Here is a 17,375-nt window from a genome sequence, read left to right as displayed (position 1 = left end):
CTCTTCCACAGCAGACTGACGGCTGGAGCTGGAGATAAATGTGGGTTTGTTTGTTTTTGCAATCGTAATGCTTGATATTAGTGTCTATCATAAGCGGTACTGCAGCCAAGTCGTGAAAGAGAACTCAAGGGGACCCAGAGATCAGTAATGTGTTGAAATATGTCTCAAAAAGATAGTTCTGCCACGTTTGGCTCCCTCTAGTGGCTGATTTTGTAAACCAACTGGATCGATGTACTTTTATCCCTTCTTGTGCATCTTCTAAATTTAACATAGTACGTTTATCTGGAATACATGTCTCATTGGCTCCCTCTGCTGGCTCATCCTGGCATTGGTAGTTTGTATAAAAGACAGGACATGAGGTGGATTTTATTTCGCTTTTATTGAGCCCAAGGGCTTCACTCGTCGGCCTCGGACTCCTCGTCGTCTTGGCTGATCTGGAAGTAGCGCAGCTCGTACGTCTCTTTGTCTGAAGCCACGACGCGCAGCCAGTCACGCAGATTATTCTTCTTCAGGTACTTCTTAGTCAGATACTTCAGGTACCTGCAACAAGAGAAAGATGTCATTAGACCTGGAGAGTAGGGCAGCACGATAATGAAGTAACTCAATATGGCGGTAACGATATTGCGATATTTTACCTCCCATTTCAACACATGAAACACGTATCACAAGTTTATCAGCGAGCAGTCATCAAGAAACACAAAATCAGGATCAAAACAAGAGTAAAATTGAACTAAACTGAACTTTTACCCATGTTTAAATTCTGCTCATTTGTTTTTGGCTGAGTTTGCAAAAAAAGTGATCTTTTTTTTAACCTGTAGCACTTTGAGATGTGTCTTTCATGTGTTAAATGCAATACAAATAATAAAATGTATTATTATTATTTAGTGATGTTGCGATATACAGTGGGGAAAAAAAGTATTTGGCCAAAATCCAATAGAATGTCTATGTGAAACTGACCAAATACTTTTTTTCCCCACTGTATATCGTGGCTTCTTGCGATATATCGCATATTGATTCAGACTCTTCTTCTTAGAATCCATTGTAGAAGACCATTTGTGTTATACTTATAAGCAGTGCCCGACTAATATTACAGATATTTTCAATATCGGCCAAAATTCGCCAATATCTCCGGACTGAAAGTGATATAGACTTCCCATTTTCAACATCGGAAAGAGCCGAGCCAGAGCTTTAAACCCCTTTGAACCCCTACATTAAAAAGATGGCTGCACCAGATTTAGCACTATGCTAATATCTATCTGTAAACCCCACATCGCTCGACCGATATTTCTATACATTTCTATGATTGAAACCATTACTATAATAATAAATGTTTAACTTTAGGCTATTTGAGAGATTAAAAAAAACAACAACCTCAAATTAAATTACTTAAAATATGTTTTATATCGGCCATGCCAACCCCCTTCATATCGGTATCGGACCCCGAAAATCCATAATGGTCGGGCCACACGAGTTGGACATAATGGATGATTCTACCACAGTTCTCATCTCATCACCTTTTAGAAAACTGCTTCTCAGACGTGACGTTGATCTTGTTCTTCATGCGTCCGACCTGGACTACATTTCCCAGGTTCCCCGTCTTCCCGTTCACCTTGATCCTCTCTTTGAGGAAGATTTCCTATCGGACAGAGCACAGTGACCACTAGGGAAGAGAACCCTAGTCGTGGAGCTAGGGAAGGGCGCCCTAGTCCGGAGGAGTGTTAGCTGCATGCACAGAAGTCACTTTATACATCAGTGTTTCCCTTTAGCTGGGACTATGGCGGCCCCTGGGTTCTAATAATAATAATAATAAAAAACACAGTATGAACCTTTAGAGCCACCGCAGTCTCATGTGGGAATTTACAATGAATTATTAATGTAACAATAATCAGCAGATTGCAGAGCTGTTTCTAGATTTATAAACAAAGTGACATGATCAAAAGTCTTTATATTAAAACTTACAAAGTTGGAGGAGTCGAGGATGCCGTCCTCCACTGGATGCGTCAGGTCCAGGGTGAACTTCCACACAGCCCCCCTTTTGGACCTTTTGCCGGCAGCTGGCCTTTTCAGAGTCTTCTTGATCTGAGAAATCACAGAACCACTCAGTAATTTACCACTCAGCTTTTCACAAGTCGGCAGAGCTAAAATGCTTTACTCGATCTGAATCACCATCTATTCCCCTTTTCGGTCATTTTTAACCTCTTCACCCCCTCTGAACCGAGTGCATTTACTCCAGTTCAGCTTTACCTAAATCTAAAAGCTTCTCGATATTAACTTAGAGCCAATAGGCCAGTCTCGTTTGAAAGCTAAGACCTACAAAACTGATTTACAACTTTTTTGTTGCTGCCTTTGTGTCAGATTTTCAGTGTTTTGTGTTTTATTCTCTTTTTCATCACTTTTTGTGGCTTCTTTGTCCTGTTTTTCTTGCCTTTATCAATACCATTTCATCACTTTATCATAGTTTTTTGTTATGTTATTGCTGCTTTTTTGTCACTTTTGTGTTGCTCTTTTTTGTGACTTTTTCCATCACATTTAGTTGTTTTTGTCACTTTATTGTTGCAGAAAATGTGCTTGGTTCACGTGGGGGTTAAGAGGTTAAACCAGCAAATATTTGATCTTATTTTATAATACCAGGGCTCTCTCCAAAGACTTTCTCCAAATGATGCATATTCTTTTAGATCTGATCATAATCACGATTTTCCCTAATAGGATTGAAATATAATCTTGTCAGCTAAATTACTCTATTACTCCAAATTCTCTGCCATTTTTGTTACACAAACGTTGTACACAAGGTAAACAAACCGTAAATGACCTCTTTATGAAGTTTTTTATGAATGGGACACGTGTAGGCCAGATAGCAAGAAGTGATGCTAATGCTAACTACGCTAACTTTTTAAATCCCCTCGCAATATTTAACACATTTTCTAACTCAATCACATTCAACACTTTGCCAACCATCTTATTCCTTCATATCCCTGAACATAATCGCATATTTTGAGCTTTAACACCAGATTTAGCGCGATTCTAGGGCGGAGTGACAGTTCTTACCGGTGCCATGTTGGACGCAGGAAGCAGAAAGAGACTGAGCGGAAGTGACGTCAGCGCAACGTTGGCACCGCCTTATCCATATTTGGCAACGTGTTGGCGAGAAATAGTTTTTTGACACTTTTATGACGATTTCACGTATTTTATTTATAACCGGGTGCTTTGGTGCGGATTAGACAATGTGTGGGGAATTTATTTGGTATTTATTAGCTCAAAAGTGGCATTACGAGCTTTTACGCACCGCGGCTCCGTTTTACGCACAGCATCTATCTCATTTCGGTGCACGGGAGTCCAAAGGGCAGCGTTAGACCAACACACCACCCCGATAATAAACCCGCAGAGCCTGGTTAACCATTGATAAAGCGCATAAACAACGCAAATTGAGCAGGGGTCCGTTTAGCCGTGCCCAGTGAGAAGTTGTGGTGAGTCACTCTGGCCATTCTCGACTCCACAGTTTCTTTCCATTGTGACTGGCGGAGGCTCACAGCGCGCGGTGATTCATAATAGCATCACTGGTACAAGTATTCGGTCTGGGTGTGTCCTCGGCTCTTGAGGGTTTCCACAGAACAATCTGCCTCTTCTAGTTTAATTTCAAATGAGGCTCAATGCAAAACAGCCTTATTGCTGATTAAGGTTTCTTATGAAATTCCCCAAGATTATGAAATAGCCACAACCCCCTCCCCTTTGCAATTAGTCATCTTAAGTCTTTGCTGAGGGTGTTTAGACTTGCCAAGCTTGTAGAGCGCTCAATCAACAATGAAATGAAAGCCAATGAGCCCAATCTTTATGCATTGGCAATAGATCTACATTTATAATAGCTTGTCAGTTATGCTGCTTTCCCCCAAGACAATCCATTTTTCCACACAAGATTCCTTAATGGTTTTCATTTCCTGCCATCACTTTGTATTCCTTCATAATTTAGAGCTTTTTAAATTGCCTCTTGTCCCCAATGATACTCCCTGCACAGAGCAAATCACTATTGCAACATTTGTTCTTCGCCTTTACACACGCTCGCTCCCTTGGCCACATAAAATTAAAGGCTCCCATTTTCCAAGTGGAATATGTAATTAGTTTTGCCCTTGAATATGTTGTAAAAGCAGCTCTTTGTGCACTGTGGATCCTGTCCCTTCTCCCTCTCATTGTTTGTAAACCCCCCCCCCCCAAAAAAAAACAGATCTAGAGCCTTTAAACCAGCTTTTGTCCATTCATAAAGCACTTTAGTCACCTATTGTTGTAAATAACAAAAGCCAGACAAGACGTATTCTGCAGTTTTTGTCCATTAGTTTAACATTTTATTTTTTGCCATCTCCAGTCAGGTGACAAAGGCCTCGAGTGAACACAAAGTTTGCAACTCTTACCACCCTCCCGTCCCGATTGAGTCCCATCCAAAAACAGAAAAAGCAAAAAAAAATTTCATTGAACACACCTCACTGCAAACCAACCTCCTGCATCGTTTATTTTTTTTTCTTAAATCCCGGAGGCCCACGCCATTATCTTCACTCACGCCGCTGTAAGAAAATGAAACACTTATTTTTGCAATTTTTTGTTTGTTTAAAGGTTGAACCATCCCAGTTGAACAGACAGACCAGCATCACCAAAGTAGTTTGTTCCATTGTGTGTGTATATATATATTTACGGGGTTAAAGTTTGATAGAGCTTTTTTTTTTTTTCTTCTTTTTTTCTCCTTTTTAAAACATGCTGGGGTGGGACCTCAAGTGCTCCAAGCCAATCTGCAATCTAGACCTTTCAAGCTGGAAGCGAATGGCTGCTAATTTTGTATATACAGGGAAACAACTTCTCCCTTTTTGTTGCTTTTTTTTTTTTTTTCTCTTCTCCTCCCGCTTTTAAACTCAAAACCTGCCTCCCGCGATATCCCTCCCCCGCCCGCCAACCCCCAATCTAAAAGGCTGCTATAGTCAGTCATCTAAAGAATATATAAAAAATAATCATACAAAAAGCTGAATTTCCGTGATGTCTTTTTTTTTTCTTATCAGGAATGATGAGAGTGGCGACACTTTGTTTTTGTTTTTTTTGAGACATTGCAAAATTAAAAACAAAAGCAGGAATGAGTGAAATGATGGGTATTTTTTTTATAAGTTGTTTTATATATAAAGTTACCAAACATAACCTTTTTTTTTTAGTGATCAGTCAAAGAGAGGACCAACACAGCAAGCTGCAGTGGAAGTGAAATAAAATGAAGGGAGGAGGAGGAGGAGGAGGAAAGCATCGGATGAATTTGATAAATCACAGAATGATTTGAGGTTTGTAGAAGGCCGGCGCTTTGGTGACAAGAACCAATGAGAATGCAGAGACTGGTCGTGGGGTGGTGCTTGTTGCCCGGGGCAGCAAAAACACGCCTTCATAAAAAGACTGCTCCTTTATTTGCCGCTGGTCATCATCTTGGTGGCGATGGCGCACTCCTCCCCCATGGCACAGATCACAGTCACCTAACGAGGGGAGAAGGAAAAGTTAGGACTTGAAGGGTTGTCACTGATTCAAGAGTAGCTGCATTTTTCCCCTTACAAAATGTGAACCACCACAGTTTACTGGCTGGAAACAGTGGACCAATATCCCAGAGCTAACCACGTGCCCCCTCATTGGTGCCTTCAGTTAGTCTTTCGAGTGGGAGAATTGTCTGTTTACCAAGCACAATTACCCATGTGCTCTTTCGACTGGGCTTGTTTGTATTTACACTCCATGGTATTGGAGATCGTCAGCTACACTGAGCTCAAGAAATGGTTTTGAGGGAATAAAAGGCATCGTCTTTATCATAGATTAAACTTTAATCTTCTCACACATGCCTTTGTATAGTCTTATAGCCTTTTAGTTTAAAGTATTTATAGTTTATTATTCATATAAAGTTATGTTTCATGTTGCACGATCGACTGAAGAAACGTCCTAATTGTGAACGTAATGACAATGGCAATAAAACCAACTAATTGTGAAGCAGATTCAACATTTATATTCATCATTTATAAACTACTTTAATATACACAAAGTTTGTCTTCTTCCCACTAATTTTCCACCAATTATAGGGGCAAAGGAAGTATGTGTATGGAGTTTAAAGCTTTGACAGATTCAGCCTGTATCTTAGTCTCCATATTTGTTCTTATACACTTCCCATATACTTATGAAATAAAGTATTAAATTCAATAAATTTCAAAAGATGTTCTTCCACAAATATTCCAGAATATTCCAAGTTATTTCTATGCAAGCTGAGGTATTGTAACCTATAAATATAGTGACTTTTCCAAACCGATGGACAAACAGCCATGGCTCAGCCTAATAGTTATGATTATGGACCAATTAGTCTAAAATATTACTTGATTAAAGCTGGAGAGCCCGAGTCAAGTTTTGTCTATTGTAACTCAGCACTTTTTTTCCATGGCTCACCCGGAAAAGTCTGAATAAGCGTAAAGATGTTGGCAAAGCTGCACGAAACATTCATTCATATAACGAAAGGCGCAGATTTATGTTCCCAGTCAGGAATAAAAGCCGGACGCTGTAGAGCTAAACGAGCGGCGCCGATATTATCGTAATGAAGCGACCCACATTAGCAGGTTAGAAGGGAGCGACGGCTTTCGGGATTTACAGATTATATACTGAATCATTTTGTAATTAGGGAGAATTTGCTCAAGCCCCGCAGCACCTTCAGTATCAGCGCCTATGTATATAACTTGTGAGTAATTGTCAAAGATGTACGAGTTTGGGCCATCACCTCCTTTCACAATTGGAAAACAATCCGACGCCGAGCTTTAACCAACAAGGAAAAAAAGGAAACTAGCCAAGTATCTCACAACATCAGCTCATTTTAAATAATCTAGACTCTGAGTAAGATATTTACCATGAAGTCCTCTCCAGCCTCGAACTTGGACTCGATTTCTTTTCCGATGTCGTTGTCGGGGACGCGCAGGTCCTCTCTGACGTCACCGCTGTCGTTCATTAAGGACATGAAGCCTTCGGTAATGTTCACAACCTGAAGACGAGAAGTCAAAGGGATCGCGTGTGAAAAAAAATGGTGCTACAAGTGGTTTCGTAAAGGGAACAAGGAGGACACATTTTGTATAATGACAATAAAGCACCATAAACAATCACAACCTGGCCTGAACTAAGCTGCATGGAAACAACTACAGATGGGTTTATTATTATTCCTCAAAATGGGAAGGAGAATCATGACAAACTCCTCTAGAGGTTTGGACATACCATACGCCCCTAGTCTACCATAATCGTACCACAGTCACCCAAAGAATCTCACACAAAGCTCAACTAAAGGAGGCCTGCACGAGCACTGGCTACAATTAGGACTTCATTAGTGATATGTGCTGGCTTTAAGGAGCGAGAGTTCTCCAAGGCTCCCTACATGAGGGACGCCCAGAGCATCGTCTAGTCAGTCACATAAGAGATGCAGGATCATTATTGGAGCAAATTAAACAATCACATGACAGGAACCACTCCTTAGCCGCATTAATGTGTGAGGGAGACTTGGCCGGTCAGATTTTAGTAATGAGATCTGGCAACCCTGAGTGTGGGGGATCATTAAGCGCCTTCAACAACCAAACCAACCAATCATCATGTAAAACATATTGGTAACTGCGATTAAGATAACATTACAATTTGTTATCAGTAAAACAAATATTGTTTAGGAATAACTGGTGTTAAACATCTGCAATAAAATCCTGACCAACAACAAATTTCCTCAAGCAATTGATCCTGCCCATAAATAAATAAATACAAAAAAGACCTATAATACACTGGCACTCGTAAGTCAACCAGCTAGTTACTTCCCCTTAGTTCATTTAATCGCTGTGTTCAGTATTATTCCATCACAGTAGATTTGTCACCATAATCTAATGCCACAAAATCATGCAGACATTCAAACGAACAAATGTCTCGAACAAAAACACCTTAACTTGACTCGTTTCTTATTCCACGCTCCATTAGAAGCAGCAACAGAGTCGCGTCGCCCCTCACACCCCGGTGCCAAGTAAAAACAGCCCATGTGATGTTCAGGGAACTGGATCGTACCTGGTAATCTTGCCTCTTGATGTTGGGGACATCCATGTTGTGGGTGGAAGGGCACATGTCTTCATACTTCTTGTTGGTGAAGATGTCAATACCAACCAAGTTCACCTGCAGAACCAAAGGGTTAGTTTAATTTACAATTTAACAGAAGGCTTCAAAACGTGGAGCAATTTTGAAAACATTTAAAAGGATATATACACATTCGCCCACTTTTCTCTCATTCTGACTGATAACGGGAGTTCAAACTGTACAGACTCATTCTTAACATCACAATGCTTCACAGAACGAGTAAAGTGGTGATGTTTACAATGGCCTGTGCCAGGATAATTATCCTTTGCATCAGCTCCACTTCCGGTTTATGGAAGTGGAGCTGATGTTTTCCACAAATGTCTTAAACTATAAAGAGACAAATGGACTTCACTCAAAATCATGCCATTAACTGGAAAAATAAGGCATCGCGTTGCAAGTCTCGCCATTGAGAGACGTTCCGACATCTTATAGGTGATTAAAAGAGGGTTTTTGGCGATTCACAGGAAAAGTGTCCACTGTCAGCCATGTTGTGATTTAGAGGCAGCAGGACCATACATACCATAAGTGTAAGAAGTCCAAAGTACAGCACAGAGATGTCTGCTTTTATAGATAGTGAAGCCACTTTAAACAGCAGCACCGTCTCAGAAACACCAAACCGTACCTTGGCGTGCCCGTGCTTCCCGGTCTTGGAGGTGGACATCTCCACAATTTTGCAGGGACGATTTTTAAGCACCACATGGCCGTTCTTGCGCAGAGCAGAGCACTGCATGGGAAAGGTGGCGGAGGCGCCAGACTCCGCAGTGGTGAAGTCAAGATCGGGGTCTGCCATGGTGCGATTGGTTTTAGGCGCTGGAACAGACAATAGACCATTTAGTTCAATATTAAATGATTGCATATTCACATGTCAAATGACCAGACAGACATTAAAACAAACGGATGAGGATAAACTCTTCATGCATCACTGTGTAAATCTTAAACTTGTACAGAAGTTTTGGGCAAAGACCAAGTCTGCACCAGTACTTGTGCAGTTACACTTGTGACTTCATAAAATTGTCAACTTTTTTTTTAACCCAGGAAGGAAATATGTGATTTTCATGCAATTATCAGCAGCCTCCAGCCAAATGAATGCACCTCTGACTGTGTGCAGGGTGTAGCTGCACAAAGCGTGGCCGGAGGAGGTTCAGTACTAACTGTCCTTATGTCATTTCAGCCGCGGCCCGTTACGCTCATCTCTGAAGACATGGCAATATTTCACTCTCATTGTGCACATTTTCACTCCATTCCAGAATTGAGGTGTTAATATAACGAGTTGTAAATCCAATCTGTCAGTTTACACCATGACTACAGCGAAAACGTGGAAGTGAGGCGGCTATGGCTAAACACGAGGCTGCGCAAGGCTGCTATTCACGACCGTATGTGCGTAGGCAAAAGATCACTAATGACAACTTCACGGCCTCACAAAGTACGATTTCACAACAGCGTAGAATTTAACGGCAAAACTGAACACAAGAAACTCATCAAGATAAAAATTTGGTCGGTTTAAGTGAAGGCAGCGTCGTTATCTGGTGAAACGTCCCCAGGAGTTGGCCGCAGTTGGCGCAGCAAAGTGCCAAATAACGGGTCCTAGCGGCTAACAATAACCACACATGCTCAGACAGCTGCTAACTCACAAACTCTGCTTTACTGATGTGAACTGCGAGACACACAGGCGACTAAACCAGTACACAAACATAGTGTCTGGCATTGACTATCGTCTCGGATAGGTTTAAACCAGGGGAATCGGGCGTTATGCGTAGTTTTAGCTAATGGCAGATAGCTTCACTGCGTTTCATTCACTTTTGCCTGGTCATAGTGGATAGCAGCTAAATTAGACTATTAAGGATTTATGAGATTACAAGATTAAGACGCAAATCAATCAACAGGATTAACAACAGTGTGGAGGTGCGGTGAAAGTGTAGGTTTCAGATCAGAGAGGACGGGGACAAGCCTCTGCCCTGAGCGCGTCGCCAAAGGCCGCATGCCGCTTTCAATCCGCCTGACTCGGCAGCGCGGCTCCCACACCCTGCTCAGCTAGCCCCCCAGGAACGCAGATAACCACCTTCACAGCCTCTGGGTCCTCCCCGCCGCTAATGTACAGTCCCCCGAACCGGTTTTACAGCTCCTAAATTCCGCTAAGTGAAGAGTTTTTCCCCCCCGAAGGCAGAAACACGCGCCATGCCACACTTACCTTCCAAGAAAAAGAGGACCAAGAGTGCGCATGCGCGGCCAACTTCACTGCAGCATCCGTACAGGAAGGAGCGCGAGGAGCTAGTTTATGTACTTCCGGCGGGAGCTGGCAGAAAGGGTTGCCAGGTCCAGGACAAGCATGGCAACCCGCGTCCAGACCGCATTAAATCAAACTAATGAGAACCAATTACTGTTTGGGGCAGGACAACCCCTTAGGTCCGGGCATGATGGTCTGGATCATCAGCTGGTCAGGGGCTTCTCTGCTGTCAAACCCAGAATACATTGGCTTTTATGAATGAATGAATGAATGAATGAATGAATGAATGCAGTGAGTCTGTGCTCAGTTGTTGACACTTGTACCTACAATTATCTAAATTGAGTGCAAACATTTCTTCTTCTTAGTGTGCCTACAAGTAACATCTGAATATGAGCAGAAGCTAATGTTCCACTCTCAAACATGTTCAAAACCAAATACAACAATAATCCAAAAGGAAGGTTTATTGTCTTTATGCATTCGTATGTGCTGCATTCGTTACTGTGGCTGGAAAGACGAATTTCCACCGAGTCCTTTCTGAGCCAAATAATTTCAAAGGTGATGCTTTGATAGAAAAGTCTGAACCACTGAAAAGCACATGAGAGTCTGTGTTGGCTCTCCAGGAATTTCACATCGTAGTAGAGATTTTCAAATATTGTCAACTGGACTGGGTCATTGAGTTGAGGAAGCTTCTTGTCGCTGAAGTATTTGCTGTAGAAAATACTTCATTATTCAAGGTAAAACGTACAGTTACAAAAAAGTGTTTGCAAAAATGACTGCAGCTTCTATAACACAAAAACTGGGCCCGAATTCACATTAAACAGGGCACCACAAAAACTCCTTCCTTATTGTGAGTCAGTGCCATTTGATTGTACATCTGCACAGCGCCACCTACTGTTCATGGAGTGTGCACTATAGCCTTTAAAAGTGAACAAAACACATGGCTAGATCATGAATATAATATACAAGAGATAGACAGGCAGGTGTTTAATGTGAAACACCTGCTTCTCCAGCAGAGCCTGTTCCTTAAAAGGGCAAAAAGGTGAGAAGCCCCTCCCTCGTTGGGTGGGCCGACCGGGTACGAGCCTCCACAGGGATCCAGAGCCTGTCAATCAATTTAGGCTTAAACTTTTTAATTCTACTGCACAAAAAACTCCATCCATCCATTTCATCCTTTATCCAGGACCGTGAAGGAGCAGTGACCCTTCTCCGAGCTCCTCCCGAGTAACTGAGCTCCTCACCCGACCTCGAAGGGTGCGCCCAGCCACCCTGCCAAGGAAACTTGCACAAAAAAATATGATTCCCAGCCCAGCGTTGTCAGATGGGTCTCAGCAATTTTTAGAAACAAAGAAACTCTTTACAAACTTTCTTTTGGAGTCACTTGGAGTCACCCCTGGCCACCAGAGGGCGGTATTGCTGGAGTGTCAGCTCCCATGAGGACCAAAGAGAAGCACTTACCTCTTCCATTGGGCTAAAGATTTGGTTGTACTTCTGAGCCTTTGTAGAAATGTAGTGGAGTAGAAAATAGTTCTACACAGTATGTGGGAATGTAGCCAAATATACTGCTTTTGGCTGGAGGTTAAAAACTTAAAGCAGTACTAAGTAACGTGTTTACCTTAATAAATCCTTTCCGTAGTCCCTGTGGGGGTAATACAAGTGTTTATGGGATGATTGGAGGGTCTTTCATCTCCCCCTGGTGTCTCTGGACAGAAAACCATGTTTGCAACTTGACTGCCACCAGAGCGGAGCCACCAATACACACTAATGGAATCATGAAGAAGAAGAAGCTAACATGCTAGCGGGCAAAGCTAATGTCACTTTAAACAGTATTTACAGCCAAGTTTGATTGAAAAAAAATACTTCCATTTTATAATTGGATGCACAGTAACTCTCTCTCCCTTCGCCTTTCCTGTCAACGTAGTATTTACTCTCCAAGACAATTAATAAGTAAAAAAATCGTAACTTGCCACGACACCTGCAGTTGCGCTTATGGCCTCTAGGGGGAAGAGTTACTTAGTTCTGCTTCAATTTAAAAAATAAGTTTAAAACATGACATTAGATTCTATTTATAATGGCTTTACATCCAGATAAACACATACTCAGCAAAAAGATGTTTAGTTTACTCAGGTAAAGTACAGATCCTGAAGATGGAAGCAGCGAAACATACTCAACGCGATCACCCCAGTCCAGTCGTCGGGGCTTGAAAACACGAAACATCTGAATAAAAGACAGTGGGCGTGGTGTGCTGTACAAGGAGACATTTATTTGTTGAATTTCCATCACATTTCCACAGATGTGCGACGCCGGGCCGAGCCTCTTCAGTCTCTCCGCTCCGGACCCGCTTCCAGTGATTTTTGGGACAAAGGTGAAAACAGACACGCTCATGCACGTCACCCTCTTTCGCCGTGCGCGCTCCCGGCCGCTCGTGCACGCGCCCCCTGGCCTCACGCACGCACTCACACACTCACTCATCGGACACACGCGCCCACACGCCCCCAACATTTGTTCACAGTTTGGATACAAAAATTGAATTACAAATAATACCACGATAAAAACATTGTCATTTTTTTTGTTTCTGTTTTTAAGAAATCTTTATAACTATTTTCTCTAATTTTCTGTAGAAAGACGGCTAATTCTCCTCGTAATAAGTAACGTTGTTTCTTTTTTTTTGTCTTTCTCTAAAATGATCAGATATCCTCATAACAATAGTCTTACAGTATACATATATATATAGATCTTTTAACTCTATTCTCGGTCGATTCCTCCTCATCTTCGTCTTCGTCGTCTTCTTCCCACTCAACTCAAAAGGCTTCAAGTGGCGCATGTCAGTTATATTAATGAACAGAAAGGAAGCATAATATGAATCAGTAGTATCTCGCAGAAATGTAACAAAAAAAACATCTAGCAGTCGAGTAATCATGAGACGGAGTGACTGTAAACATCAAGCAAGGTGCATTATGAGAGCAATATATTCTAAATCTAACAAAAAGGCATTTTTAAATTCAACAAAAGAGCGAAAGAGGACATGTCCCAATACTTGTTCTATAAGTGAAGCGGAAAAACCTGTGCAGTGAGTCCTTGGTAAATTGAAATGTCTGATCATCGGCTTTTGTCGACGGCTCAAAACTCAAGAGCCTATACGAACGAGTTATAGTTTTGAACAGAGTAATAATTTAAGATATACTTCTCGGACAAAGGATATGTTTCAGCAAAAAAGTTTATCTAATGACGATAACGGGCAGATTTTAGGTCAACAGTTCTGACTAGTTGGTTGAGATAATTCTGGGCAGACGTTTTGTTGGACAATAGGTCGAGGGCTCGATATCGAACCTCAAGAGGCTGTTTTTTCTTCTTCTGTCTCTGGCATTTGAGTGATAGATGTTCACCGATCAGAATTGTGGAGACTGTGAAGTATATTCCATACAGGCGGCATCTCTAGAATCGCTCATATATGGTCATTTTTTAAAACAGTTATTCAAAAAGTACATCAACAAATGCTGATTAATGAACATAGTTTCTACTAAATAAAGGTACAAAGACATGGAGAGGAGCAAAGTGGTTCAACAGCCCATTAATACATTAAAAAAACGGAGAATGCTAACATGATGCTACATGTTAGCATTGTGCTAATGCTAACGCTAGTTAGCGCTTGCTACAACTGCCGTTTTTTCACTTCTACAGAACAATCTGCTGTGAGAAAATATCCATATGGACCCGATTTACACTTGACTTTATTTGTATGTGATAAATAAGTTCATATTCCACCAGAAAATGGCTAAAAAGAGTGAAAAATGTTGTTTCTCTAAAGATTCTATTTTCCCCCTCAGCGAGGCCACGCCCCCTTCTATGATGAGATGCCGTCTGTATCTATCGCATATTGAAGAAGGGGGGTGGCTTCGCCGAGGGGGAAAATAATTTTCTGGCAAAATATTAACTTACTTAATATAACATGTAACATCAACTTAGCATTCTCCTTTATTTATATTTATGGGCTGTTGAACCACTTTGCTCCTCCATGTCTTTGCATCTTTATTTAGTAGAAAACTATACTCATGATTCAGCATTTGTTAAAGTAGTTTGTGAATAATTAGAGGAAGTTCACCAAATTGTTTTCCCCCGTAACTGTTTTCAAACATGACCATATATGGGCGAATCCAGAGATGCCGTCTGTATCTATACTGTTGCTAGTAATTTGCACAGCGATCAAAAATACAATTGTGGAGGTTAAAACTAACTCTGCGATTGAATTTTCCAGGTCCTGTGCTTCAATATGGTATATACAGCATGTCCATATTGAGTGAGGTTTGGTGAAACTTGTAGCAAACATATTTTCATCACAATGTTCCTCTGAGGCCCAGGGAGTTATTGGAGGACTTGTGGAACGTAAAATCTATCACTTTCTCTGAGATATAGACATTTTTTGGCGCTAGATCAATCGACCTCTTGTCTAATTTCAATAACTTTCTAAAACAAGTCGCTGATTGCAAAAAACGCATACATTTTTCAACAGTTTTGGGTTTTGGGAAAAGTACAGAAACGCCAGAGTCTTGACATAAACCGGCTCCAGCACGGCCAGTCTAGATAAAAACAAACATGAAAGTTTATGCGGTTGAGACTCGGTACATGACAGTGCGCCGGACCAGTAGATTCCTCCAGTTTCTTATTGTCGTTTCAGTCTAAAAACAGCGGTGATTATTTACATGTTTGCGGTGGATCTGACCTAATAATAATAAAACAAACAAATGAGGCGCAAATAAACCCCCCCCCCCCCCAAAAAAAAAACCTCCCCAAAAATGTGTGAAACTACTCTAACGCCGCGTCTTTCTCCTAACGTGAAAAATGGTTTGTGCCGCTCTCGTAACCACGGTAACTATACAACAGTTGTTCTGAAAATCCCCGGTTCATTCGTGGGATTATTGTTTTTTTTTTCTCGTTTCTTGAAAAAGGTGTAAAGTTTTTTTTTGAGCAGCAGCAGCACATGATGAGAGAGTTCGCGCGGAGAGGAGCGAACGTCAGCCACACGTCCCGGGGTTTGGTGTCAGTTTGGGGTTTGTATAATTTCCTGAACTTGACCTTGATCTCCAGATTTCCTCCACTTAAAACATGTACAATCAGTAACCGAAATAGGGCCATGATGCACAAGTGTGTGGAGCTGAAGGACGACAATTAAATTCTATAAAATGTACAAATGTTGCTTATTCTGGGACTAGATGCAAGTGGGTCATTTTATACTCACTACTGCCACCTCTGGTCTTATGCGTAACTGCAGCTTCTATATAAACATTAGCATGACGGCACTCTGGACTCGAAGTAACAACATTTTGAGTGACAGTGCAGGATTTTAGAGGCAGTTGTGTGTTAGGACATGGCTGGAACATGTAGGGGGTAGAAAATATTTAGTTTTTAAGCTCCGTATAGTCCCTTTAACAATAATTGGTTTGCGATAACGATACCTAAACAATACCTATACTCAAATATTTGTTGCCTATATCCATAAAAGACTATTTCTTTTAAATTTCAATAATTTCTTCGAGCTGAAACAACCAAGTAACTTCTTTTAAAGTGATAGTCTGTAAATTAGCAAAGTGAGGAGAGATTAAGTGAAATCTGAAAGTAAACAATCATATTCCTCCCCGCTTTAACCAGAAAGCCACTCCTAGTTTGCAAAATTAAGGTGAGCAGGAACAGAATTTTCCAAAGTAAGCGATCAAGGTCCCGCCCCCTCCCTCCTGATTGGACCTGACAGGCTGGTTCACCGGAAAAGCTCGTCTCATTGGTCAAAGTGGTTTCCCGGGGGCTGTGATTAGTTGCTGGAATCAGCGAAGGGAGTGATTTTAGAAAAAATATTATTATCTAATTTTACTTATTCTACCTCAAATTTCAGACCCAGGCGGTGAAGTAGACACTATCTATTAAATTTGTAAAACATTTAAACTTACAGACTATCACTTTAATGAGCTCTAAAGACATATTTTTTTCGGTAGCTGCTTTGGATACTTTTATTTTTCGATTCCTGTCGTACTTAAACTTTTTTTTTTAATACCACACAAGGATCGTTTAACTGTACCCTGTCCTAGCTACAACTAGATCAGGGACGGATCTGAAGGGGTGCAAAATGGTGCATTTTAACCCTCAGTTTTATTGGCATTATGATGCATTTCAATGGCGAGAATCTCTATTTGCCCCTTTTGAGACTCTAATGCCTCCTCAGTTAGTTTGTTCTGGAGCCGGCGCTGAACTAGATTCAGATTCAGAAAGTCTACGCTCACAAGACAGTTCATTTATAGCTTCCCAGCCATGTGTGAATGATTATGATGATTATTTTAGTAATCTAATGCTGAAGTGTCATATCAAAGAATATTCACGGTGCTGCCAGGACAGGGGTTTGCTCTAAAGGTGACTGTGAAGTGTTTGACAGAAGAACAGCCTTTGGACTAAATGCTCTGCCTGTTATGGCACAGTCTCTCCTCATTGTCAGGGAATGTCTCACATGTCCTTTATTCAAAACTCAAAGTGTTGGCTTAAATCAACCCAGTCTGAAACCATTACCTCTTGTGCTTTACTAACTTTGTTGTTTTTTTCTGTTCTTCTGTCATCTGCCAAAGCACCACAGAACCCGCCTGTTTTTGTTGTTTCAAAATCAATGCAGATGTTCATTAAAGTGCATTGTCTCTATATGTTTTATTGCATCTTTGACGTGTTTTATCATATATTATTTGTCCTTTGTTTAATCAGGAATTGTAGTCTATTCTCAGAGCCCCAGAAGGCACCTGAAAGTACATTGTTTTAGCAGAAGGGGAAACCCAAACGTCACCGGTCCAGGATCAAACCCAGGATCAAACCCAGGACCTTCTTGTGATGAACTTGATCCTCTAATTGACAATATGTGTATTTTTCATCAAGATTTCAATATGTTGATTCTTCGTACCATTTGGACTTAGTTATGGCAAAGTCTTTATGATAAAACTTGCGCTAGAGTCTCGGTAAATCGATTATTAAGTAGCTATTATTAAACCAGACT

At 41.2% G+C, this 17,375-nt stretch overlaps 2 protein-coding genes across 3 annotated transcripts; both read right to left on the bottom strand.

Moving 5' to 3' along the window:
- Window positions 1–360: 360 nt before the first annotated feature.
- On the bottom strand, window positions 361–2,665 carry rpl22l1 (ribosomal protein L22-like 1; the record flags this gene model as incomplete). The annotated part of the gene is made up of 4 exons (XM_079576249.1): window positions 361–540; window positions 1,515–1,636; window positions 1,960–2,138; window positions 2,629–2,665. 4 exons carry the CDS (start codon window positions 2,663–2,665, stop codon window positions 396–398), a joined length of 483 nt encoding a protein of 160 aa, XP_079432375.1. The 3' UTR covers window positions 361–395.
- Window positions 2,666–4,654: 1,989 nt separating this feature from the next.
- On the bottom strand, window positions 4,655–10,455 carry eif5a (eukaryotic translation initiation factor 5A). 2 transcript variants are annotated; one of them, XM_079575723.1, is made up of 5 exons: window positions 10,322–10,455; window positions 8,756–8,943; window positions 8,068–8,172; window positions 6,887–7,018; window positions 4,655–5,489 (listed from the first exon to the last, which is right to left on the bottom strand). In XM_079575723.1, exons 2-5 carry the CDS (start codon window positions 8,921–8,923, stop codon window positions 5,421–5,423), a joined length of 474 nt encoding a protein of 157 aa, XP_079431849.1. In that variant the 5' UTR covers window positions 8,924–8,943; window positions 10,322–10,455; the 3' UTR covers window positions 4,655–5,420. The 2 variants fall into 2 exon arrangements, with proteins under 2 accessions (XP_079431849.1, XP_079431850.1); XM_079575724.1 differs by lacking the exon at window positions 10,322–10,455 and adding an exon at window positions 10,193–10,212.
- Between the last annotated feature and the right edge of the window lie 6,920 nt (window positions 10,456–17,375).

This window comes from Gobius niger, assembly GCF_951799975.1.
Source record: "Gobius niger genome assembly, chromosome: 18".
Classification (NCBI taxonomy): domain Eukaryota; kingdom Metazoa; phylum Chordata; class Actinopteri; order Gobiiformes; family Gobiidae; genus Gobius; species Gobius niger.
The sequence above is the reverse complement of the archived record's forward strand: the minus strand, read 5'-3'. Positions and strand labels throughout refer to the sequence as shown.

Bases quoted from the DNA above. Each gene is read 5' to 3' on its own strand.
- eif5a (XM_079575723.1), bottom strand. From the start codon at position 8,923: ATGGCAGACCCCGATCTTGACTTCACCACTGCGGAGTCTGGCGCCTCC. The intron at 7,019-8,067 runs GTACGATCCAGT...TCTCGTCTTCAG, and splicing joins TCAAGAGGCAAGATTACCAG to GTTGTGAACATTACCGAAGG. The intron at 5,490-6,886 runs GTAAATATCTTA...TCCCCTCGTTAG, and splicing joins AGGCTGGAGAGGACTTCATG to GTGACTGTGATCTGTGCCAT.